Below are 27,994 nucleotides of genomic sequence, written 5' to 3'. Positions count from 1 at the left end.
TGGCTGCTTACCCGTGCATTAGCAGAGTCAACTGTCAATTGTAACTCAGCCATCATATCGATCCTTTGTTTTAGGCAGTGGAGATGAATCCCGTTTTACCTTTACTCATCTACACTATCATTTGCTCTTCCTTAGCCCTGCTCTACTTTACTGGTGTGTTGCACTATGTGGGGTTGATAGGTGCCTTGGAGCAGGTCAGTCTTACAACACTAGACAAGATTACTCTATAGTCAATCATAACATTTCACTGTTCCGGCCTTTCTGTTGTTTGTCTATCTGACTCACACAGCACTTTGTTTATAACCAGTTTCTGGTTGTAGCTGATCCAAAGAAACTGTCCAAATGTTTATCGATGCTCCGCGGTGCCTAGGTACGTGATCAATGTTCTTTCATAATATTTAGCTGGTGGTAGTAAACCTCACACACCGATTTCCTCAAGTTATAACATGTTTGATTTTTAATATGTACTTACTTGCACACTGCCCAGTTTTAGTAAGGAGTTAAAATAGATAAAGAATTCTATACTAAAATAATTGTAAAAATATATTAACTCTATTTGTACCAGTCAATGCCGTTTCAAGCAATTCAGGCTCTGAGGCAAAAACAAAAACAGAAGTAGTAACCGAGACAGTAGTAAATCAATAGTAAAGTAACGGCAAGTAAATTATGTGTAGTTATGTAAATTATTTATTTATGTGCATTATGGGAAAGAGAAAACCTTTTTGCGTAATGCTGGTCTATAATGCAACTTAGTAAGGTGTCTGGTATAGTATAGTGGTATTTTGGGGAAGTAGGAATGTAATACATGGTCAGGCAGATTGAAGATAATGGTTTGAGTATTTTAAACAGCAAATATATAATGGCACAGTTAGCTCCTCAGCATTAAGGGCATTTAGCAGCTGGTCGTAACCTAGATATTCTTATCGCAAGCCGATCATTATCATGAAACTTTAAAGAAACCCTGAGGCCTTGTTTAATTTATTCTTGCTTTTTGTTGTTGGTGTTTTTTTTGTTTATTTTTTTATGTGTGTGTGCGTGTGTGTGCGCACGCGCGAGCTACATAGCCCCACACAAATGCATTATAGAGTGTCTTCAAACTTACATATAGTTTGTAAACATTGCATTCAGCTTTTCAAGTCAGAGGTAGACACTATCTATAGAAACTTTTTAATGCAGATTTATAATATACTCTTATGATATATTGCAGTAGCCTGAGGAGTAGGAGGTTCAACTTAGGTCTGACCTGTTTGTTTGTTTGTAGATGGGCCCGCTGGTTAATGGTGCTGATATATCATGCTGTAGTCCTCGGCTGTCACATGGCCGCTATATACGAGGTGTTGCCAAACATCGGTCGCTATCAATCTACCGCCATCATCAATATGCCCGCACTCATGTATCACCTATGGATCATACATGTTCTCTGTTATGTTATGTGTATCGTGTCAAACCCTGGAGTTATTCGTGCACGTAACCATAGAGCCGCTCTAGCAGTTTACTCTTACGATGGTCTAGTCTATAGAATGGGACAAACTTGTGTCACCTGTGGATTTGACAAACCTGCTCGCAGCAAGCATTGCAGTATGTAGCAATCATTATAAATAGATAGTGATTATGCCATGAAATTAAAAGAAATTTAGGTAATGCTTTTAGCACCAATAGCGTATATTAAAAATAGCATGTTGTTGTGCTTTTGGGTTTATTTTGGATTTTGTTCATTAAACACAAATACTTGTGACATGTTTCTACATGTTAAAAACTGAGGGTATCAATTGGTATGCCCATAGATATATATAGGTATATATATCTATGGGTATGCCTTATACTATGATCTTCTGTCTTAGCATGTGGTAATTATAGGCGTGTTAGTCTATTGAAAGCATTAAATTGAGTTTGATAAGTTTGTAGAATTCTGGCCAACATCTGGCATAAAAGGCTGGTCGTTTAGCAGATTTGTTTAGCTTTATGTTAATCTCTTTTCTATGTACTAAATTTGTTCACAAGTTCAGCCACTAGATCTTCACCTGTGATACATTGCATTCATCCTAGCAGCTTGTGGTTAAATCTAATCTTTAACTGAAAAGGTGATGTGTATCATAGCTGGATAAGAGCATATATTATAAACTATATAACACTATATGTATACATATACCGGTATATATATACCAGTATATATATATACCAGTATATATATATACCAGTATATATATATATCAGTATATATATATACCAGTATATATATATACCAGTATATATATATATACCGGTATATATATGCCGGTTTATATATGCATCACACAATATATTTACATCTATATATTGCTAGACTGTTACACATCGTGTTATGTTATACTATGTTAAAGCTATTCTTAATAAGTCTATTTATAATTACGTTATGGTTCTGTTATTTATTTTGTTATTTATTTTGTTCTGTTATATATAATTTTCATACTTTTAGGGGTCAAAGGTTAGACTAGATGTCTATTTAGTTGATGTAATACAGATATTAAATATTAGAATTTCAGAATATGATAAATGACTTTTCAAATGATAACTTGTTGGTACATTCCCGCAGAGTTGTGGGAGTGTATTTGGAAATATAAAGAACTATTTCATTCACCCTTGTATGCTTTACCTAAATTTACAGCAAGCTATCAGGTCATTTTCCTAGTATATTAAGATGTAGATTTACGACAAAAGCTGAAAAAAAAACAAGCAGATAGGTGCTGGCTTGTCATGCTTTTTTGCATAGTTGTGGTCCGTGAGATGGAATGTACAAATGAGCTGTGGTCCATGAGATGGAATGTACAATTGGGCTGTGGTCCGTGAGATGGAATGTACAAATGGGCTGTGGTCCGTGAAATGGAATGTACAAATGTACGCTTCAAAATACAAAAGCATCTAAATTTTTTGGTTTGATATAAAATAAGCTTGTTAAAGCTTTTGTGTAGGCTGTAGTGAAAAAGCGTAGTTGTCTGCTCTTTATTGTATCAAACAAAGTGCAGTCCAAGGGAGGCAAATCCAAATTTAGTTGCTTTTTGCCAAATATGTAAAACGGAAAATGCAGAAGTTGTTGCTAAGCGAAGTCTGCCCGGCCTCCTTTGACTCTTAAGAAAACTAAGGTAGTAATTCGCCCATAAATATGTTTTACGGTGATTTCACTAGCATTGATGTTAATGCTGTTGCTTAAAAAGCAGAGTGATTTCAGCTGGCACAGTTGAAATGGAACATTCCTCACCATATCGATTGACTGCTGCTTGTCCTCTAGCCCACACTTGATTTTGTATACCATAAAAAGGCAGTAGCAAATTTGTTATTTTCAGCTTTATGCATATTCTACTCTTTTATGTACAAGTGACTTTTTATTTGAAACTTGCAAAACAAAGATGGTGGTTATAATTCAAAGGAAAATTTGTTAAATGTGTCTGCATTATCTTGTTGCTGTAGAGATAAGAGTACTGTAGAGATAAGAGCACTGTAGAGATAAGAGTACTGTAGAGATAAGAGTACTGTAGAGATAAGAGTACTGTAGAGATAAGAGTACTTTAGATATAAGAGTACTGTAGAGATAAGAGTACTGTAGAGATAATAGTACTTTAGAGATGAGAGTACTGTAGATATAAGAGTATTGTAGAGGTAAGAGTACTGTAGAGATAAGAGTACTGTAAAGATAAGAGTACTGTAGAGATAAGAGTAATGTAGAGATAAGAGTGCTGTAGAGATAAGAGTACTGTAGAGATAAGAGTACTTTAGAGATAAGAGTACTGTAGAGATAAGAGTATTGTAGAGATAAGAGTACTATAGAGATAACAATACTTTAGAAATAAGAGTACTGTAGAGAGAAGAGTACTGTAGAGATAAGAGTATTGTAGAGATAAGAGTACTATAGAGATAAGAGTACGGTAGAGATAAGAGTACTGTAGAGATAAGAGTACTATAGAGATAAGAGTACTTTAGAGATAAGAGTACTGTAGAGAGAAGAGTATTGTAGAGATAAGAGTACTATAGAGATAAGAGTACTGTAGAGATAAGAGTACTTTAGAAATAAGAGTACTGTAGAGATAAGAGTACTGTAGAGATAAGAGTACTGTAGAGATAAGAGTACTGTAGAGATAAGAGTACTGTAGAGATAAGAGTATTGTAGAGATAAGAGTACTGTAGAGATAAGAGTACTGTAGAGATAAGAGTACTGTAGAGATAAGAATACTGTAGAGATAACAGTACTGTAGAGATAACAGTACTTTAGAGATAAGAGTACTGTAGAGATAAGAGTACTGTAGAGATAAGAGTACTGTAGAGATAAGAGTACTGTAGAGATAACAGTACTGTAGAGATAAGAGTACTGTAGAGATAAGAGTACTGTAGAGATAAGAGTACTGTAGAGATAAGAGAACTGTAGAGATAACAGTACTTTAGAGATAAGAGTACTTTAGAGATAACAGTACTTTAGAGATAAGAGTACTGTAGAGATAAGAGTACTGTAGAGATAAGAGTACTGTAGAGATAAGAGTACTGTAGAGATAAGAGTGCTGTAGAGATAAGAGTACTTTAGAGATAACAGTACTTTAGAGATAAGAGTACTTTAGAGATAAGAGGACTGTAGAGATAAGAGTACTGTAGAGATAAGAGTACTGTAGAGATAAGAGTACTGTAGAGATAGGATTGCTGTAGAGATAACAGTACTTTAGAGATAAGAGTACTATAGAGATAAGAGTACTTTAGAGATAAGAGTACTGTAAAGATAAGAGTACTGTAGAGATAAGAGTACTGTAGAGATAAGAGTACTTTAGATATAAAAGTACTGTAGAGATAAGAGTACTGTAGAGATAAGAGTACTTTAGAGATAACAGTACTTTAGAGATAAGAGTACTTTAGAGATAAGAGTACTGTAGAGATAAGAGTACTGTAGAGATAAGAGTACTGTAGAGATAAGAGTACTGTAGAGATAAGAGTGCTGTAGAGATAACAGTACTTTAGAGATAAGAGTACTATAGAGATAAGAGTACTTTAGAAATAAGAGTACTGTAAAGATAAGAGTACTGTAGAGATAAGAGTACTGTAGAGATAAGAGTGCTGTAGAGATAAGAGTACTTTAGAGATAACAGTACTTTAGAGATAAGAGTACTTTAGAGATAAGAGGACTGTAGAGATAAGAGTACTGTAGAGATAAGAGTACTGTAGAGATAAGAGTACTGTAGAGATAAGAGTGCTGTAGAGATAACAGTACTTTAGAGATAAGAGTACTATAGAGATAAGAGTACTTTAGAGATAAGAGTACTGTAAAGATAAGAGTACTGTAGAGATAAGAGTGCTGTAGAGATAACAGTACTTTAGAGATAAGAGTACTTTAGAGATAACAGTACTTTAGAGATAAGAGTACTTTAGAGATAACAGTACTTTAGAGATAACAGTACTTTAGAGATAAGAGTACTGTAGAGATAAGAGTACTGTAGAGATAAGAGTACTGTAGAGATAAGAGTACTGTAGAGGTAAGAGTACTGTAGAGGTAAGAGTACTGTAGAGATAAGAGTACTGTAGAGATAAGAGTACTGTAGAGATAAGAGTACTGTAGATATAAGAGTATTGTAGAGATAAGAGTACTGTAGAGATAAGAGTACTGTAGAGATAAGAGTACTGTAGAGATAAGAGTACTGTAAAGATAAGAGTACTGTAGAGATAAGAATATGGTAGAGATAAGAGTACTGTAGAGATAAGATTACTTTAGAGATAAGAATACCGTAGAGAAAGAACCTTCACTACCGACGGTTGTCAGCAACAATTTTATATTATTTATTGGACTTTAGAGACGGTTAAAACTTCAAAGTCTATGATCAACTACTGTAATTACTTGTATCTGTTTGCGTTGTTACCCTAATCTGCAAAATTATACACTATTTTAACTAATATCACTTATTTGACTGGCTGTTGAACCACACTCTTTTTTATAGTGACTGTTACCTTGTCTATCAGAGTAACCAAAATGAAAAGTGTAATGAGCAAATCTATAGGGTTGCAGCTCTTATCCTCCGATATGCTAATGAATCAAGATTATATTGTGGGGAACTCTTATTAGTAACATCTCCTTCTGCAACCAACTTGAAACTATTTCTTCCTTAGCATGTCCGTTCAACATGTCCGTTCTTTTATTCACTCTATTAATATTTTCCTAGCAATATCAACTTTTAATTGATTGCATCATGTCAGGCTTCACATTACTATCAGCGTTTATTTGTTGAGTCCCTCAGCCGTTCAAATGACAGTCATTTATATACATTCTGCTAGCTTGTTTAGCTCCATCTCATTACAGCAGGGTTGGTAATCAAGTTACGACTGCTGTCTGTTATTCATCATTTGAATCAGCGTGTAAGTATTCACTCATGTGTTGTAGGTGTGTGCAACAAATGTGTCCACAGATTTGACCACCACTGCGCCTGGATAAATTGTTGCATCGGTGCAAATAACTATCGCTACTTTGTGGCAATATTGCTGACCGGTATTGTTATGTGCTGCAACGGTGCTGTCATGTGTTGGCAGTTCTTTGATGCCATGTACATAGCGAGAGGTCTTCACGTCTTCAAGTATATTGATAGTAGTGGTCAGAAACAATCTGTTGGTGGTATGGTGCTTGCTCAGGTTAGACTGATAGTCTTTATAAGTCGTTTTAATAGTCATCATGCAGTTAAGCTTTTTCAATTTCAACCTATCCAACATGGTCGCAGTCACACTAGCTTGCTAAATGTTATATATTTACTCTTTTGTAATATAATCCTATTATATTGCTAAACATGTTTGCTCGATCACAGCAACACTCCTTTTGCCTTTTTTGTTTCAAGTGCTATTTTCTCCTGTATATGTTCTATGTTTACTTTGTTACAGTAGATGTTCACTTTCTTACAGTAGATGTTCACTTTGTTACAGTAGATGTTTATTTTGTTACAGTAGATGTTCACTTTGTTACAGTAAATGTTCACTTTGTTACAGTAGATGTTCACTTTGTTACAGTAGATTTTCACTTTGTTGCAGTAGATGTTCACTTTGTTACAGTAAATGTTCTCTTTGTTACAGTAGATGTTCACTGGGTTATAGCAGATGTTCACTTTGTTATAGTAGATGTTCACTTTGTTACAGTAAATGTTCATTTTGTTACAGTAGATGTTCACTCTGTTACAGTAGATGTTCACTTTGTTGCAGTAGATGTTCACTCTGTTACAGTAGATGTTCACTTTGTTGCAGTAGATGTTCACTCTGTTGCAGTAGATGTTCTCTTTGTTACAGTAGATGTTCACTTTGTTACAGTAGATGTTCACTTTGTTACAGTAAATGTTCCCTTTGTTACAGTGTATGATCATTTTTTTACAGTATATTTTTTGTATTACATTGTATATTCATCTTGTTACAGTACTTGCTCGCTTTGTTATAGTACATATTTATTTCGTTACAGTACATGTTCTACGAGTTTCCGCGAGTGTTCGGCCTTTTCTGTACACTGGTTTTGCTGGCTGTCCTACTTACAGTTTTTGCTTCTTACCACATCCAACTCATCATACTCAACCGTACCACCAGCGAGGCATACAAACTGCATGCGTTAGGTACGTGCACGTGTTTATTTAAAAATTATGGCTATTGTTAGGCGGTAGCTCCAACCAGTCATTTTATAAAATGAAAATGAAAGATTGGAGAAGCGCAGTTATTGTGTAAACATGTTTAGATTAGCTTGTTAGGGTAATCTCTGTGTGCTGTTAATGAGAGAGCAAGTGTATTAGGGCCAGAATATGCCAGGACAGAATTTAACACAATTAATAAACCAAACCTAAGCAGAGGCAATGGTTTAGAGTTGCCTGCACCACCTGCTCAATGTCGCTGTTGAACATAGCTTCGCATCTTACTCGGTCTATTTGTAAGCTTTGACATCAGTGATTTGGGGAGTTTTCTTTTTGGAGCCACTGTTACACAGTAAATTGGTATGCTTGGTTTTTAGTTGCTACTTACGTGCATATGTGTTATATACTATATAACCTGTATATAGTAAGCAACCATGTTTTACTATAGTTTCCAGAGATTACCATTGTTCTATCGATAGATTGTGGTCTCTTATGAGTGACTTGCAGATGTCTAGGAATGCTTTTTGTGCCTTCACACTATGTTTAACAGCCAGTGTCACACTATGTTTAACAGCCTGTGTCACACTATGTTAAACAGCCAGTGTTACACTATGTTTAACAGCCAGTGTTACACTATGTTTAACAGCTAGTGTTACACTATATTTAACAGCCTGTGTTACACTATATTTAACAGCCTGTGTCACACTATATTTAACAGCCTGTGTTACACTATGTTTAACAGCCAGTGTCACACTATGTTTAACAGCCAGTGTTACACTATGTTTAACAGCCAGTGTCACACTATATTTAACAGCCAGTGTCACACTATATTTAACAGCCTGTGTTACACTATGTTTAACAGCCTGTGTTACACTATGTTTAACAGCCTGTGTCACACTATGTTTAACAGCCAGTGTCACACTATATTTAACAGCCAGTGTCACACTATATTTAACAGCCTGTGTTACACTATGTTTAACAGCCTGTGTTACACTATGTTTAACAGCCAGTGTCACACTATGTTTAACAGCCAGTGTTACACTATGTTTAACAGCCAGTGTCACACTATATTTAACAGCCAGTGTCACACTATATTTAACAGCCTGTTTTACACTATGTTTAACAGCCTGTGTTACACTATGTTTAGCAGCCTGTGTTACACTATGTTTAACAGCTAGTGTTACACTATGTTTAACAGCCTGTGTCACACTATATTTAACAGCCAGTGTCACACTATATTTAACAGCCTGTGTTACACTATGTTTAACAGCCTGTGTTACACTATGTTTAACAGCCAGTGTCACACTATGTTTAACAGCCTGTGTTACACTATGTTTAACAGCCAGTGTCACGCTATGTTTAACAGCCTGTGTCACACTATATTTAACAGCCTGTGTTACACTGTGTTTAACAGCCAGTGTCACACTATGTTTAACAGCCTGTGTTACACTATGTTTCCATGATGAGATTAGTCTACAAATTTCGACATCCGCAAGATGAAAATGGCAGAAACCAGCGAGTCAAGGAATTTTTGTTACTCGCAAATTTTTACGATTGTTTCATGCTTGCGAAAGATGGAAACAGTGTTTGCAAGTGATGTGCAACCGGGCAAGATATTCCATTTCAAACATTTTCCACACTCTAGTCATTCCTTTTTTCGAAAGCGCGCTTGTTAAGTTAGATAAGGGCGCACTGCTATGACCTCTGGCGTAGAATTCCATCTTTTTAACGAAGCGCCTGCATTGATCAGCAACATGCCATGTCCATTGAAACACTTATCTTACTGTAACTCAATGTGGGCACAACTCCAAATCTGTATCATCCCTACACTGGAAACATACACATGTTGATATAATATCTTTAAAAATGACGTCACTTTTCGGCACTGATTACATCTGCAATTCAGCTTCGTTCTATTATTTGATTTCATTTGCTTGAGCATCAACTTCTAACAAACACAATTACATCGGTATCATTTTGCAATACATTTTCAAGCTCTTTCACATGTACCATGGCTTTAGCGACTTTGTTACAATTTCTACACATTCAAAGTATAATCATTTCATTTTTGCACACGGTATAAATGTTAACATTTAAAAGGTTTGACGGGAAAATTACTAGAACAGGGATTTCCTTCTGTTTTTTAACAAAAATTTCGTTAGTTTCAAATGACAGTGAGTACATATCACTGTACATAATACATGTATGTAGTCTGAGTTCCATTCCTGTTAGGGTGATAGGAAGGTCACCTTGGCACAACTGCTATCTGAGGTTTTTGAATGCGAGGTACTTCCTTTAGCTCATACCGTATGAAAAAAGCAATATGAATGCTAAAAATCGTTGCTAAAGTTACCCTCATAGTTGAGATGCTCATATCTTTTTTATATATTGGTTAGCTATGAAGATGTCTCCTAGTGATGAACTTTCTCCTACACATCTATATTGATTTGTTATTGATGTTTTATTGGTTGTCGATGGATTAATAGAGTGAACCTGTCAAAGAACAGAAGCCTCTATTTAATCAATGTACCATCTGAACTGCCAGTTCCACACTTGAATACATGTGTCTAACTCCTCTAAGTTCTATTGCTTTGTACTTAAGAATGAGAAGATTTGTGCTCGGGTGTCTCAGACTAGAGCTGTCAAGATCTGAGTTTTTTATTCCTCCCATGGCGTCTTAATATATCACATGGCAGCATCATACTCATGCCGCACAGTATAGTGCTGCACATATCGCGTGTGTGTTTAATTTGATTGGTTTGTAAGTAGTTCATACTCCATACTCCACTATTTAGTAAGTGGTGTAGCATGCATAGATCGATATTAGTAAGTAATTGGCCTGCAGCATAATTAAATCTGTATTTTTCTTGACGCTATGAATAGATTACTCATCACGTAATCACTGTTTATATTATAAAATCATTTTCATCAATCTTATTATTGCCTTTCCCCTAGTGTCTGCGTTCTCACGTCATTTCCTATCAGTCATGCCTCAACTATTCAGTAATTGGTAATATCAAGTCCTTCTCCATGTCTTAGGACACAGTGCCTTTATTATGTTCGACTATTACATATGTCACTCTACTCTAGAAATAGTATTAACAGTGTGAGCAGCTGTACTTAATCTATTGAATTTGTGTAGACAGTTTATGATGAGGTTCTTGCGCAGTTAATCATCAACTAGAAAGCTTTACTAGTTTGATGGAATTCTACATTCTACATGCCGGCAGGGCTATAAATGCTATTTTACGCTAAATGTATGTAGACTATCATAATATAGATTTGTCGAGTAAGAAGTTGTATCCTCTGTGTTTGGAAAGACAACTCCAAAATATGTTTGTTTGCAGACATTTTAGAGTTGTCTATTTCATTGAAGGACCAGCAAGCAAACTTCAGCATAGAAAGGCTTATAGTAATGGGGTGCTGAGGAATATATGGGAAGTTCTAGCTCCCGCTTCACTGACTATCTCGGAAACTGAGGCTAAATCTGACTAAACTACGATCACTTATAGGTATGTCGTATGTCTACACCTCGCTCTTTTTGTCGCAATAAAACTGCTTTTTTACAACATCAGCCTGGAGTTTCTGTTTGGTTTTAGTGGTTTGAATTTATTTGGTACTTGCACTTCTCGCCATATTTTATTCTTATTATACATTCAGAACTTTAAATTTTGATCAACTAAAGTACATTTAGAACATTTGAAGGTCATCAACTTAACTGGCATTTTTAAAATGATTTCTTCTAACGACTTCCGGAAGTTATGCCTATTGGTGGCAATTACTATTCATTAAACATAGAATAGCATATATAAACATACTAGCTGTGCTACCCGGCGATGCCCGGGTAATAAAGAAGTCTGGACAGAAAATTGATTTGTATTTAACATATAACAACATTTTCCATCCTAACTTTCAAACTACATATCATGAGAAAAGATTTTTTTGTAATTGAAATAATTTAAGAGAGAAAATAAAAACAATTGTAAAAGTTTTCAAACTTTGTCAAATAACTGTAACTTACAAAATTCATATCATGAGGAAAATGTTTTGTGCAGATTAAATAAATTTTAAAAAATAAAACAGCTATAATAGGGTTTAAATGTAAATGAGAAATAATTAGCAAGTAATAGCTAAATTAAGTCTGTTTTGCTACGGTTACAATAAAAGATAATTCTGTAATGATACAATTAATACGAACTGAGAAAACGAAATAAAGATCCTGAGTACGTTGAATTAATAATAACAATTCTTGCATAGAAGTGTGTGTGTGTTACTAAAAAAGGTTACTGTTCCACCGGAAGCTATTCATCAAAACTTTGAATATAATGATTCTTTTGATACCTTGGTACTTCTTGATACTGGCACAAATTTAAAAATGAGATATCGTACTGTTTTCATCTGGCCGAACGGAGAGAGAATGTCGAGGCTCTTCCTACGGAGATAATACAATTGTCAGCATGAAAAGAATCGGCCTTGACTGCAATATAACAATTAAACCTTACGAGAAACCAAAAATAGAAGTTTAAGAAAACACGAAAATGCATCGTGTTTCATAAAGTATTTCATAGCAAGGGCATCGTAACAAGTGGATGCAATGCTAAAATAATTCGTCATTTAGCCTGTGCATACGGTATACGGTTTACGATAACGTCTTTGATCAATACACCTTGTCTCAAAGTTGCGGTTGCAATCTAGGTGAGTTCAAGTTTATCAGAATGCAGAATTTTAATTCCAAGGTTTTTATAGCTATATCTGAACATACACAGACACATATACACACACAGACTTTGATAAATATATATATATATATATATATATATATATATATAGAAGATTTAATAGCATATATACAGGTGAGCCCCCATATCGTTTCAATGGCATTTCTATCTAAAAATCTATTATGTTAATTTACATAATTCTGTTCAATATTGTAATACTATAGCACTGTTTGTATGCTTGCTTAGATACTAGCATAGAAAATTTACATTCTTCATTCATTGACCAACAAGTTATTAACTTCTTGGGTCAGAATGCATTGTAAGTCATTGACCCTGTACATACATTGGCAGTGATCCATTGTAAGTCATTGACCCTGTACATACATTGGCAGTGATCCATTGTAATGTCTATTGACCCTGTACATACATTGGCAGTGATCCATTGTAAGTCATTGACCCTGTACATACATTGGCAGTGATCCATTGTAAGTCATTGACCCTGTACATACATTGGCAGTGATCCATTGTAAGTCATTGACCCTGTACATACATTGGCAGTGATCCATTGTAATGTCTATTGACCCTGTACATACATTGGCAGTCCATTGTAATGTCTATTGACCCTGTACATACATTGGCAGTCCATTGTAATGTCTATGTCTATTGTAATGTCTATTTAAAACAGTTTTTAGTAAAAATTTTTCAATAACAGAAAAGCTGCTTTGCAACTTACTGCATGAGATGACGAAAGTTGCAATACAAAAATCATAGATCAATCATACAGAATCATACAGAAATCTTACAGAAATCATATAGAAACCATAGAGAAATCATACATCAATCATACAAAAAACATACAGAAACCATGCAGAAATCATACAGAAACCATGCAGAAATCATACAGAAACCATGCAGATATCATACATCAATCATACATAAACCATGCAGAAATCATACATCAATCATACAGAAACTATGCAGAAATCATACATCTATCATACAGAAATCATACATCAATCATACAGAAACCATGTAGATATCATACATCAATCATACAGAAACCATGCAGAAATCATGCAGAAATTATACACAAACCATACAGATATCATACATCAATCATACAGAAACCATGCAGAAATCATGCATCAATCATACAGAAACCATGCAGAAATCATACATCAATCATACAGAAACCATGCAGAATTCATACATCAATCATACAGAAACCATGCAGAATTCATACTACATAAATCATACATCAATCATACAGAATCCATGCAAAAATCTTACATCAATCATACAGAAACCATGCAGAAATCATACATCAATCATACAGAAATTATGTATTGATGAGTGATCCTGGTTAAGAGATGATTACCAAATAACATCATATTGATTATTTTACACTCAACCATATGGTAGCAAAAATTGCTTACTACATTATTTTATAAGTTATTTGGTTATTTATTATATTAATGTATATATTATATATATTATCTAATATAAGGTTATATATTATATTAAATATAAATCATGATGAGCAGACATGAACTGCTATAAGAAGAAATTCATATGCGATAGTTCTCTACGTATAAAGTTAATTCTTCCGAGATTTGCTTCACATGTTCAAATATGTTAACGTTGTATCAAATATGTACTCCTACGAGAATACACCTGAATTCATTTAAGTCGTTACACAGTCTAGAACCAATAAAAACTCCTTAATAAATACTGTGTGTAATTAGAAATCGCATTAGACTAATTAAATAAAACAATGTAAAAAACTAATTGGAATGAACTAAATTATATGTTAATAGTAAATTAAAAAAGTAAATGTAAATAAAAATAAGTTTTATTGTTACTTTACCTTAGAGAGGCATCTATATACAGTGTATAGATGTAGCGGTCGTCATAGAGATATGTAGGATAACTTACTCTACATTAAGCTAGGTTAAGTTTTAACTAGATTAATGTATATACATACTTTAAGATTTTATTTTTTGTCTTTTATTTTTTCCTTATTTTCGCGAGCTTTTTTACTTTCATTTATCAAATTGCCACAACTGGAAATTTGAATATACATGTATGCGTTTGCGGGAATCATTTCTGGTGTAAAGTCAAATAGTTGCAAAAAATTTTATTTTCTATTTTGAAAAAATTTGAAAATCGTAATTAGATGTTTGACAGTTTATGAAATTTAATACGGGAAATTGTTGACAGATTAATGTCTTTAATTATCAAATTGTCTGACGTCATTCTGTTGTGTTCAACCGAAGAGTATAAGTATATAGTAATGACACTTGTGAACTGTAGCCTAGCCAAGGGTCTAACTGGTAAACTAAAGAAACATATAGCTATGCAAAAGCCTGTTGTATACCTACATTAGTTTGAATACCATATGAAAGCCCCCTAGTAAATATGTTTCAGGCGTCTCTCAGGTTGATACAAGAATGCCATAGTCAGACTGTTGCAAGTGATTAAATGTTCTCAGTTAACTATATTTGTGGTTAGAATTATATTATGCCTAAATCTACTTTCCGACTTCAATAAATATTAACAATAAGCTTATTAGCTTCACATACCATTTTATGTCATGTTAGTTAACAGGTATTTTACTAGTTTCACTCTTTATTTTACCTAGATGATTACCCGATGTTAATCAGGTGATAAAATAATAGCCTAAAAAATTTGAGTAACATAAGCTAGTAACTTAAGTTTGTCTATATCTTCACCATAATAATAGTGAATAATAGTTGAATGGCAGCTTAATAATTGTTTGGATTTGAAATTTTTTAAGCGTATTAGTAGTAACTAATATTATTTTTTCAAAAGCTTTGTGCACATATTTCAACTGGTGGAATGAGTATGCCCACAATTAATCCATTGCATAAAAATATGGCAGCACGTAGTTAATAAAATGTCTGCCCACAGACCTGGATTTTCCAGGTGAAATCCACTCCTAAAACCTTAGAGTACAAATCAACGCACGAACAACAGACTAAAAATAACAATTGATAAACGCTGATATATATATATATACATGTAGAAAACTCATAAGCTATCCCAACTTTGCTTATAAATATTGCTTTTTTTACGATTTTGCTACTTTTTGGTTAATCAAACTACTATTTTTAAAATCATCTTTAATTTCTTAACATTCCATATAATTTTAGTTTGTTATGTTACGTTCAGATTGGTTGTATGATGTTATATATAACTTTATTTTCTTTGATGTAGCATTATATCAAAAGCTTACTTTTTTATATTTTTATGTCATTTCATATTATAAAAGTTATTTGCAAACCTATTTAGTTTTATCTAAACTAATGAATATATAAATATAACAGACCATACAATATATATTTCATTCAAATTTTGATCGCATATTGTTAGAAAAAGTCAAGTACCAACTCTATTTTGAACATTTTTGTATCATTAATCATACATCATAATTTGAATGTGTATATAGTTGTTAAATGCATCAATTCAATATTTTGCTGAAAACCTTGACAATATTTAAGGTAGTGCAAGTAATTGTGCTGACCATCAAAATGTTTCCCCAGTTAATAGTTCTATTAGAAAATTTTTTATCCAAAAACTCTTTAAAGCATGCCATTGCCTCCATGCATCTAGACATTCTGCACAATGTCCCCAAATTGTACAAAAACTCTTTATCGGTGGTTGGCAGATTTTTATGAACTGAAATAGTGTGGAGTAAAAATGACAGTATTTCTTATCTTTCACATTATTTATTTTAGTTTTAGCGTAATGAAGTTTAGTTTCATTAAAGTTGAGCATAGGACAATAATTTCTTTACCTGGTTTATACTAAGCATTTATATTTTTCCAAAAATTTTCTAACTATTTAAATAACAATGCACACAATATTAAACGCAGCACAGAAATTTTGCTATGAATAAAATTAAAATATGTAACTAAAATCTCTACTTTCATATAAGCATCCAGAGCTTCCATATAAGCATCCAGAGCTTCCATATAAGCATCCAGAGCTTCCATATAAGCATCCAGAGCTTCCATATAAGCATCCAGAGCTTTCATATAAGCATCCAGAGCTTTCATATAAGCATCCAGAGCTTCCATATAAGCATCCAGAGCTTCCATATAAGCATCCAGAGCTTCCATATAAGCATCCAGAGCTTTCATATAAGTATCCAGAGCTTTCATATAAGCATCCAGAGCTTTCATGTAAGCATCCAGAGCTTCACAAAAATTTTTGTAGTAGAGATTGTCTCATAGCCATTGTTTAGACTTTCTTTACAACGATTTCCTTTCCGTCGTCAACAATAGAAAAGAGTGAAGAACCAAGGGCAATATTGACCCTTTCACTGCGCCATTACTTGTTGGGCTAAGTGCCTTGGTGCGGGTTTTTTATCTCATTTTTTTATCTCTTTTTTATCGCATGCACAAATTATTGTTATATCTTTTGCAACCACTAAATATGGGTCACTACCTCAGGAACCATGGTTAAGTCGGATGTGTGAGATTTGGAGTTATCTACACTAGCAGAAAAAAAAATTCTCAGTTATTTTGCAAAAATAATTTTGATTCTAGCTTAATTACAGCAGATTTGATGGTCAGTAAACTGAATGCGCGTCCACCAGTAGTGCGAAAACAGTCTGAGAAAACTGGTGTTAAAGTTTGAGAAACCAAAACCAATGGACAATTTTGTTTACATTTCAAAACGTCATAGCAACCAATATCAAGAAGTCGAGATATTTATTTAGATTTCTGTATTTATATCCAAAAAATTATGCCGAATTTAAAAATCTAAACAGATTTTTGCTGGCTGTCTTAGAAATAGCTGTATATCTATCAGAAGATGTATTACTTATTGTAACAACTCCCGGATTGTCAAGCTTTAAGGTTAACTGATGTAAGCTGGTAGAAAGGTGTGTGGTTGTATATTTTGTTCAATATGTATTTCTACCATGTAGTAGGCTACACCGTGACACTAAAAATTATAACATAGTATAGTTGGTAAATTGAAAACGTAAACGATATTGTAATATATTAGAGTAAGTCAGCAGCATGCATATGCAAATAGTTAAAATTGATTATAACAACAATCTTAACATGCAGTAAAATGCCAGGTTCGTGGTTGCAGAAAAGATACAAATACAATAAAATTGCAATATTGAATTTATAAACTTAAATACCTTAATGCGGCCTTCTAATCCTGAGAGTTATTATATTAGTTGGCTGAATGTCCAAGCAGAATTAATTGTTCCTTGTATATCAAGTTTATTCTATTACTTCGTTTATATGCGTACTGTCTCTCTTGAAATCTGAGCTGTAACTGTCTGGCGTTGGTGAACTCAAAGGTAGATGTGTTGACCTTAGTTATGATTGTTTGGTAGGCCAACAAATATGAGATAAACATGGGTGTAAAACACTAAGTCTGAAGCAACTAATCGACTTGCCATATTATTGCCATTTAAAGACCACAGATTTATGTATTTTTTATTATGTGACAGCCCAATGATTAATCATTCTGGCAGCAGCTGCCATCACGTTTTTACTAGTAAAACAAATCCTTTACACTTATTCTTAGTTTTGCAGATATTAATAACAGTTTGGCAGTACCGCGATATTGGGCACAGCCGTAGTATCATCAACAAAATCTTTAGAAAAATAATAACAGTACCATGTTGCACACCATCGGACACTATATACTCCGATCTTGTAAATTTGAATAATTATTCTTATAATTAAACCTTGTAATAATCTTATAAGAATCGTTAGGAAATTTTCGTTGTAATTCCTTTCACTTTCCTTGCTTTCGACATTGGTTGGAATACCAAAAGACTCATTAAAAGTGTCCAAAATGTCAGAGATATTCTTAAAATCGGCAAAAAAGAACCAATCGCTTTTATCGGATGCCACTTTTTAGTACTTCCTGTTTAGCATAGAAAAGGTTTTAAGGTTTTTTTTCTGAGGGTTGGAGACTTCTATTGGCTAAACTGACTTCATATTCAGAAAAATCACTCTTTGATTGGTCCGGATGTACGTGTTGCAAAAATCGTTACCAATATTATAAATTCAGTTGGTGCAGCTTCAAAGTCGGATAACTCAACATAGTGATTTGGGACGTAACTATGGTTTCTGAGATCGAAACCCATATGATTAACGATACAAAACTTAGACGAACTAAGATGAAGTCGATTAAAAAAAGGTGTTGTTAGTAATAAAGTTACCAGTGTCTGTGTTCCAGCCCATTATGCAAAAGTGCTTGCTACTTTTTTTTAGCTGGAAAAAGTGGTAAGATAGCTTGAAAGCTGTTTGAAAAATGAGAATAATTTAATGCAGAGGTATATAACGCAATATGAGTATGCAACAAATTGGTGGGAGAATACTGAAACTGTATTATCGGCTAACAATTAAAATTATATCGTTCAAAATATAAATATGATTAGCAGAAAATGAAGGAAGGGAAAATAAAACTAATGAATAAAAATGAAGGCTTCAACGAATAAAGCTTTAAACGTAATTCAATAGACATTCTAACAGAAAACACCATACAAAAATGTACCTCCTGTTTACATAAAAAAAGGTTTTGGTTTACTTGTGTTTGCAAAACAGCAATTTTTTTGGTTAGACCAGCAATTGCAAAGAAGTATGAAGTTTTTTTAACGTTTTAGGAATATCTAGATGTTTATAGTGCGTTAAAACCTGAGTTGAAAAGTTCAGCACAAAGGTTTGAAATATTTTTAATACATAATTTTTTTAATATTTAGGTAACATTTGAAGCATCGCAATGAAATGTGTATAATTTTGCCATTATCCACTTCTATTGCCATATTTAGCAAATGCCCGTTCCCAGTGTTTAAAAAGTTTCATATGCAATATAAACATATTTCTATTGTGAATATACCAGGTTTATAGTCATTTTAATAACATGAGCTTATTCACAGTGAATAAATTTTAGAGATTGGGAGGCCCATGCATAGATTCGCAGAGATACAAATATAGTACTAGCGTCATGCAAGCGTTTGTGAAGTAGGTCAAAAATAGCACACAAAGGGTTAAATATAGGTCATTGAAATTAAATGTTTTCTGCCGCATAATGTAATATTGGGTGTGACAATGTTATGTACCCACTAGTGGTCACTAGTGTCGTCGCTCGTCAAATTTACTGATAAGATTTTACTAAAATTTAGTTATAATTAAAGAATAAAATCTAAGCAAAATGGTCTTTGATTGTTTAATGTTATCGCGTCTTTAGTTGTGGCCAAAGAACTAAAAACTTCAGTGAACAGTATTTATTGATTATATGCATTGCATACCGTTCCTTGTATTTATAATTTCACAGCTATCCATGTCTATCGACTGCAGCCTAGTTCATTCTAATTCGTCACAATTGTAACGCATAAAGAAATGTAATCCTTTCTAATTATATGTTTAAGGGATTAATTTACCATAATGCTCTTCAATTATTGATCCGCTTGATCTCTACTGTCCTCCACATCTTGCACAAGAAAATCTACTTACGTTAGCCTTAGGACTTATAAGTTCTGGTAATGATTAAAGAGGCACGCATGAGCGTCTGACGAGGGACTCGTGCACATGAATTGTAGGCAGCACGCATTGAGAATGCTTAGGCATTACATGGTTATATAGAATGTACAACGGGACTCGCAGAAGTCTACCAGTAATACCCCAACAGCATCATGCTTGCGCATTGATTTTCTCTTCACCAAAAAGTCGACAACATTGATTTAAAAAGCGTGTTGGAGTAATGATGGAACCGAACACACTGCTAATCTAGTGAGTTAGTATTGTTTTCCTAGCTGTTCTCTTTCCATTCCGTTGCCTCGAGCTAGACTAGGGGTTTCTCGCTGTCACATTTCAAATGATTTATTGTTAATCAGGGTTGTAATGGGAGCTCATTTTCTCGTATTCTCTATATTTTATGGCTAAATAAACACAAGCCTGTTACATGATACTCCTGTTTCACGCTATTTATACATCCAATAACATCGAAGGGAAGCCTGTATTTGCTGCTACAATGTAATTATCACTCACTTTGTTTATTTATCTCTAATATTCTCAGGAGACCGAATCATAAACTATACTTCTCACTACCCGTTCAATAGACAGCATATGTATGGGTTATGAACTATTAGTTGTAGTGCATGAGGGTAGGTGTAGGTGTATGGATCGTTCCAAGCTGCATATCTTTGTATAGACTAGTAAGTTCTGTTTATAGTCTGCTGTATCAACTTGCAAACTATCATATCAATAGGCTACTGTGCTCTTTCTAGGAAATCGCTGATCTTAATTCTAATTTTTTTTGTAACAACTTTTTCCGTATTACATGAAATTTATTGTGAAGCGTGATTACTGGTCATATGGTATCATTATTTTCTGGGCCTAGATTGGCATCTATTATTTTAACGCTTGCTCTGTGAGTAATTAAGTGACCTTTGTGACGTCACTTAGCAATTCCAGCGCCTTTGGGGGTTAGCTAACAACGCCGCCCTTGCGGATAAAGTACTAATATTTGCAGTATGTTAACAGGGTAAAGTGCAACCACTAACAAGTTGAAAGTGTTTAATGCAGATATACCCTGATAATGCAATAGCATGACAAACCGGAGCATATCACAGGATAAGAATGACTACAGAATAGTGGTGCTAGGCAGTGCTGCCGTTGGCAAGTCCTCTCTACTGACCAGGTTTATACATGGCACATTTAAGGACAGCTATAGTCCGACAGTGGAAGACACTTACAGGAGGGTGAGTTTCGATTCGTATTCTGACTCATCGATTTGGTCTTTTAGCTAATTCATTTGCCTGAAGTTTAGTTTCCAGATCATAACCCTTTGGTTTACCTTATACACTATACCATCACATCCATCACGTATGTAACCCTTTGGTCTACCTTATACACTATACCATCACATCCATCACGTATGTAACCCTTTAGTCTACCTTATACACTATACCATCACATCCATCACCTATGTAACCCTTTAGTCTATCTTATACACTATACCATCACATCCATCACGTATGTAACCCTTTGGTCTACCTTTTACACTATACCATCACATCCATCACGTATGTAACCCTTTGGTCTACCTTATACACTATACCATCACATCCATCACCTATGTAACCCTTTGGTCTACCTTATACACTATACCATCACATCCATCACGTATGTAACCCTTTGGTCTACCTTATACACTATACCATCACACCCATCACCTATGTAACCCTTTAGTCTACCTTATACACTATACCATCACATCCATCACCTATGTAACCCTTTAGTCTACCTTATACACTATACCATCACATCCATCACGTATGTAACCCTTTAGTCTACCTTATACACTATACCATCACATCCATCACCTATGTAACCCTTTAGTCTATCTTATACACTATACCATCACATCCATCACGTATGTAACCCTTTGGTCTACCTTTTACACTATACCATCACATCCATCACGTATGTAACCCTTTGGTCTACCTTATACACTATACCATCACATCCATCACCTATGTAACCCTTTGGTCTACCTTATACACTATACCATCACATCCATCACGTATGTAACCCTTTGGTCTACCTTATACACTATACCATCACACCCATCACCTATGTAACCCTTTAGTCTATCTTATACACTATACCATCACATCCATCACGTATGTAACCCTTTGGTCTACCTTATACACTATACCATCACATCCATCACGTATGTAACCCTTTAGTCTACCTTATACACTATACCATCACACCCATCACCTATGTAACCCTTTAGTCTATCTTATACACTATACCATCACATCCATCACGTATGTAACCCTTTGGTCTACCTTATACACTATACCATCACATCCATCACGTATGTAACCCTTTGGTCTACCTTATACACTATACCATCACATCCATCACGTATGTAACCCTTTAGTCTACCTTATACACTATACCATCACATTCATCACCTATGTAACCCTTTAGTCTACCTTATACACTATACCATCACACCCATCACCTATGTAACCCTTTAGTCTACCTTATACACTATACCATCACACCCATCACCTATGTAACCCTTTAGTCTATCTTATACACTATACCATCACATCCATCACGTATGTAACCCTTTGGTCTACCTTATACACTATACCATCACATCCATCACGTATGTAACCCTTTGGTCTACCTTATACACTATACCATCACATCCATCACGTATGTAACCCTTTAGTCTACCTTATACACTATACCATCACATCCATCACGTATGTAACCCTTTAGTCTACCTTATACACTATACCATCACATCCATCACCTATGTAACCCTTTGGTCTACCTTATACACTATACCATCACATCCATCACGTATGTAACCCTTTAGTCTATCTTATACACTATACCATCACATCCATCACGTATGTAACCCTTTGGTCTACCTTATACACTATACCATCACATCCATCACGTATGTAACCCTTTGGTCTACCTTATACACTATACCATCACATCCATCACCTATGAAATTTTTTATGCACCATAAAAATCCCAAGAAGAAGATCATGTGGTTTTATCTTTGCATGTTGTCGTGCGTTTCTTTTGGCATAAGCTAGAATGGCTGAAGGAATGATTGTGAGAGTTTGGTTTTAATCACCACTTTAGATGAGACATACTTAGCTGTGAAACTTTCAACGCTAATGAATTCTTCACGCATTCATCAAACATTGGAATAATGCTTTTATAGCAGTGTTAGGTTGCAGTTTGTGTGTGTGTATGCGCGCGTGTTTATTGTGTTATAGTGAGATAATACATCAAAATATAAGAAAAACATATTAGCAAAAGGAACTGCCAAATAGTTAAAAACTAGAGACATGACAACTCAACAGCATTCAAAAATACTAAATTTCCATAATAAATAAAGTTCCCGAAATAGGCTGTGAGCATGTCATGAACCTCGGTCCATTTAAATCTATGCAATAGAAAATTTTTAATTTTTGTCGAAATTAGTTTTTGATTATTTACAGTTTGTGGAGTCTGTGAGTTTGATTATGATTGCATTAATTAAAGAGCTGACATCTCTTCAACTAAATGAAAACTATCTCATCAGCTCAAAAATGATTTGATCGTTACAGTGAATGTTGGCTACATTTCTTTATTTTTACATTTGTTATTGGATTAGTAAAAATGTTTTTATAAAAGTTAACTCCAGGTATGCCTGGCTTGTAGTATCATCATAACTTATTGAGAGGGAGGTATTCTCTTACAACTCAGAGCTGTGCTGTATCTCTAAAAGATGCTTGTTGCATCAGTATCATATGTAAAATTAACTCGAAAATGATTTATACATTTAAATCAGCTCTAACACATGACCAGCAATTGCTATGGTTGCAGTGTGAAAACAATCTCTATGCCATATCACAGTTAAACCATATGTATGATTATTTAACAGGAACTTGGTAGGATCTTTTCACACACTTAAAGTTTTAAGGAATATAACTCAGCGTAATTGATAAGTCATAGTATAATCTAGAATTAAGTGACAAGACTATGCATATAAATTATATATAATCTATATATACATTATATATATAGATTATATACATATGGATTATACATATAGATTATATTTATAGATTATGAGATTATATATAATCTATATGTATGTACATAAATACCTACCTAGATACATAATATAGTATATATATATCATTTATTTATATAAATAATAGATATAATATATAAACTAATCACTGCAAATTTCTGATGAGTCAATCACAAATTTGTAATGTCTGACTTATTGCCAAGTCCTTTTTAGCTTTTACATTGTAGTATGTATATTTTATATATATTATATATATAATAACATTATATATATAATATTATTATATACAGTCAAATATGGATAACTCGAACTTCAAGGGACCGAGCAAAAGTGTTCGAATTATCAGAGCATTCAAGTTATCAGAGCACTGTCACAAGTCCATATATTTACTTATTTATTAGTAGATACATGTACATATACAAACTATAATATAAATCAAAAGCACAAATGGCTTGTTTCAAATTAAATGCTTCTAATGTAAAGTTTAAAACGTTTTCATGAAAAAGTATAGAGATTTTTCTATCACTTGAGATTGGTTTGTTGTTTGAGGTGATGTTATTGCCAGGACGTTTTTCAGATTGACATTGGCAAAACTTGATCGTTGTTGAAATGCTCAAAAGAAAAGACTTTTTTTTTTGGGGTTTTACCCACGATCAATTTTGCCGTTTTTTCTTGAAGTTTATGCAGATTACCTTACTTTACCTGAGATTCGTTAAGAGCAACACTCCGAGGCAGTTCAATTAGAAGTTTTACGAGGTTTTACGGTACATTCTATATCACTCACGCTTTTTTAATAGATACTTATTGAATGTACACACGTATTCTGTGTTTAGGTCAAACGATGAATAGTTTTTTGTAGCTCAAACAACGTATACGTTTAATTACAACATTTTTTAAGACGTTTTAAACATTCAACATTCCGACGTTGATTCAACACGGAATCAACGTCGGAAAACTATTCATCACGGGCTAGCCGAGTCACGCACTCAAGGATTTTCGCCATGCACATACAAAACAACATGCGATTTTTGTTTTGTATGTGCGTGGCGAAAATTCTTGCGCGCGTGACCCGGCTAACCCGTGCTATTCATCGTATCGCAGTATAAATCAAATTTCACCAAACTTTTAGAAAAGTCGTTGACAAAACTATTTTGCCGATGGTGGTAATAACGACGCTTATGAATTACGAAAAGATGATGTTTACCTCTATGGCTTTGAATAGTGATTTTCTAAAGCGAAAACAACCGTTTCGGTAGCTGTTGGGCAAAAAAACAGTTCGATTTAACAGTGTTGAGTTCGAGTTATCTATAGCAATTTATCATTACGTGGGAACGGACCAAAGGAAATGTTCGAATTAACCATGTGTTCGAGCTATCCGTGGACGAGTTATCCATGTTTGACTGTATATAATAATATTATATATATAATATTATTATATATAATATTATTATATATTATGTAGATACTAGCCTACAGTGTAAAATATAACGATAACTTAGCAATTAGTCAAACAGTACAAATTTGTTTCAAGCAGATATAGATCTGATCTCATGTGATAATGAGGTGAGTGATAAAATGAGAGTATATATATAATCTTTAACACACATCTCATTAAGTAAGATTATATACATTAAATCGTACGTTATATCACTCACCTTATTATCACCTGATAAGAGCAGATCTGTATCTGCTTGAAACAAATTTGTAGTGTTTAACTAATCGGTAAGTCCTTTATAGATTTTATGATATATAGAGGTATATATCTTATTTTATATATAATATAAAATCTATAGAGGACTTAGCGATTAGTCAAATGCTACAAATTTGTTTCAAGCAGATACAGATCTGCTCTTATCAGGTGATAATGAGGTGAGTGATAAAGTTATATATAATATAAATACCATATTATATATGAGAATTACATTATATATATATTGCTGTATATTATTTTATATTATATATACTATAAAATAAGTATCTATGTATATATAATCTACATACTTATGTATATACTGTATATATAATCTCACCTTGTCACTCATTCCTAGATCATAGTATTACTTAAAGGTTTACTCCCCAAAAGGTGCTTTCAGATTCTCTATTCATATGAGTATGTGTGTGGGATACGCCAGTGTTGTTCTGATTCTAGTAGCATTTCCCTCACAGCTCTTTATAGTAGTTTATGCTCTGAATGAAGTAGGCCCCCTCCCCCCTTCCCCCCCCCTCCCCCTACGCATTTGTTGATGATGACCAAATCGGGTCGGCCTTGTTGACAGCGGGTAAGCATATTGCTTTCAATGCTTGTCAAAAATTATGCATCAATATATGGGTTTGTAGGCTCCGATAGCTGAACACTTTTCGCATAACAATTGTGCTCGGTGAAGGTAAAACATGTTTTTATTGGATTCATTCTCAAGTTATCCTCTAATCAATAGAATAATTACCATATCAATCAGATACATTTGAAAGAAGCGTATAGAGGAGAACTTGCTGATCATGCACCCCTATTCAACAGTGATATCTTTGTGTATTTCCCTCGGGTAAACAAATGGAATTTAAAAGCATCCAAAATGTGCTGGTTTATCTTTTTTGTGATTTCTAGTGTTTGTTAGTATTGCCATTAATTTACATGTTTTAGAACAGAGTTGCAGCTGGACATGAGTCTAACAGCTTTTTACACTAATCGTTTTTCGTAATTGCGGTTTCACTTGTATATCTATTTTTTCCCTCTTCCGTAAAACAACGCTCAATTTCAGGTTGTGACGTTGGACAGTTCTGTGTGCACATTGCACATTACAGACACTGGAGGAAGTCACCACTTTCCCGCTATGAAGAATCTAGCTATCAAACGAGGACATGCTTTTCTGGTCGTTTACTCACTTGCAAATAGAAGGTCTTTTTTAAGTTTGGAAACTTTCCATGCAGAGATCGTGTCTGTCAGGAATACATTAAGCATGGTTCCATTCATGGTCGTCGGTAATAAGTGTGACATTAAGGAGCGAGAGGTTTCTGAGTCCGAAGGCTTAGCCTTAGCTAAAAAATGGGGCTGTTCGTACATTGAAACTTCTGCTAAACATGATTTCCAAGTTCGAAAACTTTTTGAGGAACTTTTGTACTTGGAAAAGCGGCACTCGATGACCTTAGAAGTTGGGCAAGGCAAGGGTAAGAAATCTCAAGTAACACGACCTCAAAAACCGGTGCAACAGTCCGAACCCCAGTTACATAAACAGCCCGAGTCTCAACTACATAAATGCATGCTGATGTAGTTAACAGCAGTAATCAATATTCATTTTTAATTCAAAACCATATTAGCAGTTTAATTTTCTCGCCCATGTAGGTCATGTCTATGAACCTAACGACCAAACTTAAAATGGCACCACATCAATACAGAAGTATTTGGAAATTGTATTTCTGAAACATTCAATGTATTAGCATAGTTGAAATTCCATGTATTCTGTATTCCTGATATTCTGCATTTGTAGTACTCATTTTCTTTTTAATCTTCTCCCGAATTCCATTCTACATTTATTGATGTTTCCTAGTGAGCATTATTTTATTACTTTCGGTGGACCAGATATGTATCGAGCAAAGTATGTTCTTTCTTGTAGTTTTTTTTTAAATATTTATATATTTTATTTATCGAGTGATTTATGTCTATTTTAGGGAAAAACTTTTACAATTGATATTACATGTCCACCTCTAATATATGTATGGTATGTTAGAAGTTGACTTGTCATGTTGGTTTGAAGTTTACAAAGCAGGCAGTTGCAGCTGGCACTATTTTGTTAAGCATATTGAAGCGTTTCTGTGTTTACCTATCATGGCTCTCGATTATCACCTAAAGGTAATATGAATTAGATTGCAAGTGGTAGATAGACACTTTAGGCTGTCGTGAGGTAGGACATATGGCAATTGGTATGACATTCAAGTTGAACTCATTTGGCAAATCAAAAAAGCTAAAAAATGCAGGATGATGATCTTCTGTGATCTATTTGCCACAATTGTATATTTATTAAGATTTTAAATGTAAAACCAAGTTTCTCTGGCACAACTTCAAAAAGATTT

At 34.0% G+C, this 27,994-nt stretch overlaps 2 protein-coding genes across 2 annotated transcripts; both read left to right on the top strand.

The window, feature by feature from the left end:
• The first annotated feature begins 89 nt into the window (after positions 1–89).
• On the top strand, positions 90–21,032 carry LOC137392784 (palmitoyltransferase ZDHHC4-like). Its single transcript, XM_068079108.1, has 7 exons — positions 90–194; positions 321–370; positions 1,262–1,578; positions 6,386–6,630; positions 7,439–7,586; positions 10,975–11,110; positions 20,896–21,032. Exons 3-6 carry the CDS (start codon positions 1,278–1,280, stop codon positions 11,091–11,093), a joined length of 813 nt encoding a protein of 270 aa, XP_067935209.1. The 5' UTR covers positions 90–194; positions 321–370; positions 1,262–1,277; the 3' UTR covers positions 11,094–11,110; positions 20,896–21,032.
• LOC137392785 (GTP-binding protein Di-Ras2-like) lies at positions 19,964–27,621 on the top strand. Its single transcript, XM_068079110.1, has 2 exons — positions 19,964–21,071; positions 26,686–27,621. Exons 1-2 carry the CDS (start codon positions 20,919–20,921, stop codon positions 27,193–27,195), a joined length of 663 nt encoding a protein of 220 aa, XP_067935211.1. The 5' UTR covers positions 19,964–20,918; the 3' UTR covers positions 27,196–27,621.
• Positions 27,622–27,994: the final 373 nt, after the last annotated feature.

Source organism: Watersipora subatra, chromosome 4 (assembly GCF_963576615.1).
Source record: "Watersipora subatra chromosome 4, tzWatSuba1.1, whole genome shotgun sequence".
NCBI classification, from domain to species: domain Eukaryota; kingdom Metazoa; phylum Bryozoa; class Gymnolaemata; order Cheilostomatida; family Watersiporidae; genus Watersipora; species Watersipora subatra.
Note: the sequence above shows the minus strand (reverse complement) of the source record. Positions and strands in the feature narration are given on the sequence as shown.

Excerpts from the sequence above, each read along its gene's own strand:
- LOC137392785 (XM_068079110.1), top strand. The coding sequence starts at position 20,919 with ATGACAAACCGGAGCATATCACAGGATAAGAATGACTACAGAATAGTG. Across the intron at positions 21,072-26,685 it reads TGGAAGACACTTACAGGAGG|GTTGTGACGTTGGACAGTTC; the intron begins GTGAGTTTCGAT and ends GCTCAATTTCAG.
- LOC137392784 (XM_068079108.1), top strand. The coding sequence starts at position 1,278 with ATGGTGCTGATATATCATGCTGTAGTCCTCGGCTGTCACATGGCCGCT. Across the intron at positions 1,579-6,385 it reads TGCTCGCAGCAAGCATTGCA|GTGTGTGCAACAAATGTGTC; the intron begins GTATGTAGCAAT and ends CATGTGTTGTAG. Across the intron at positions 7,587-10,974 it reads ATACAAACTGCATGCGTTAG|GACCAGCAAGCAAACTTCAG; the intron begins GTACGTGCACGT and ends ATTTCATTGAAG.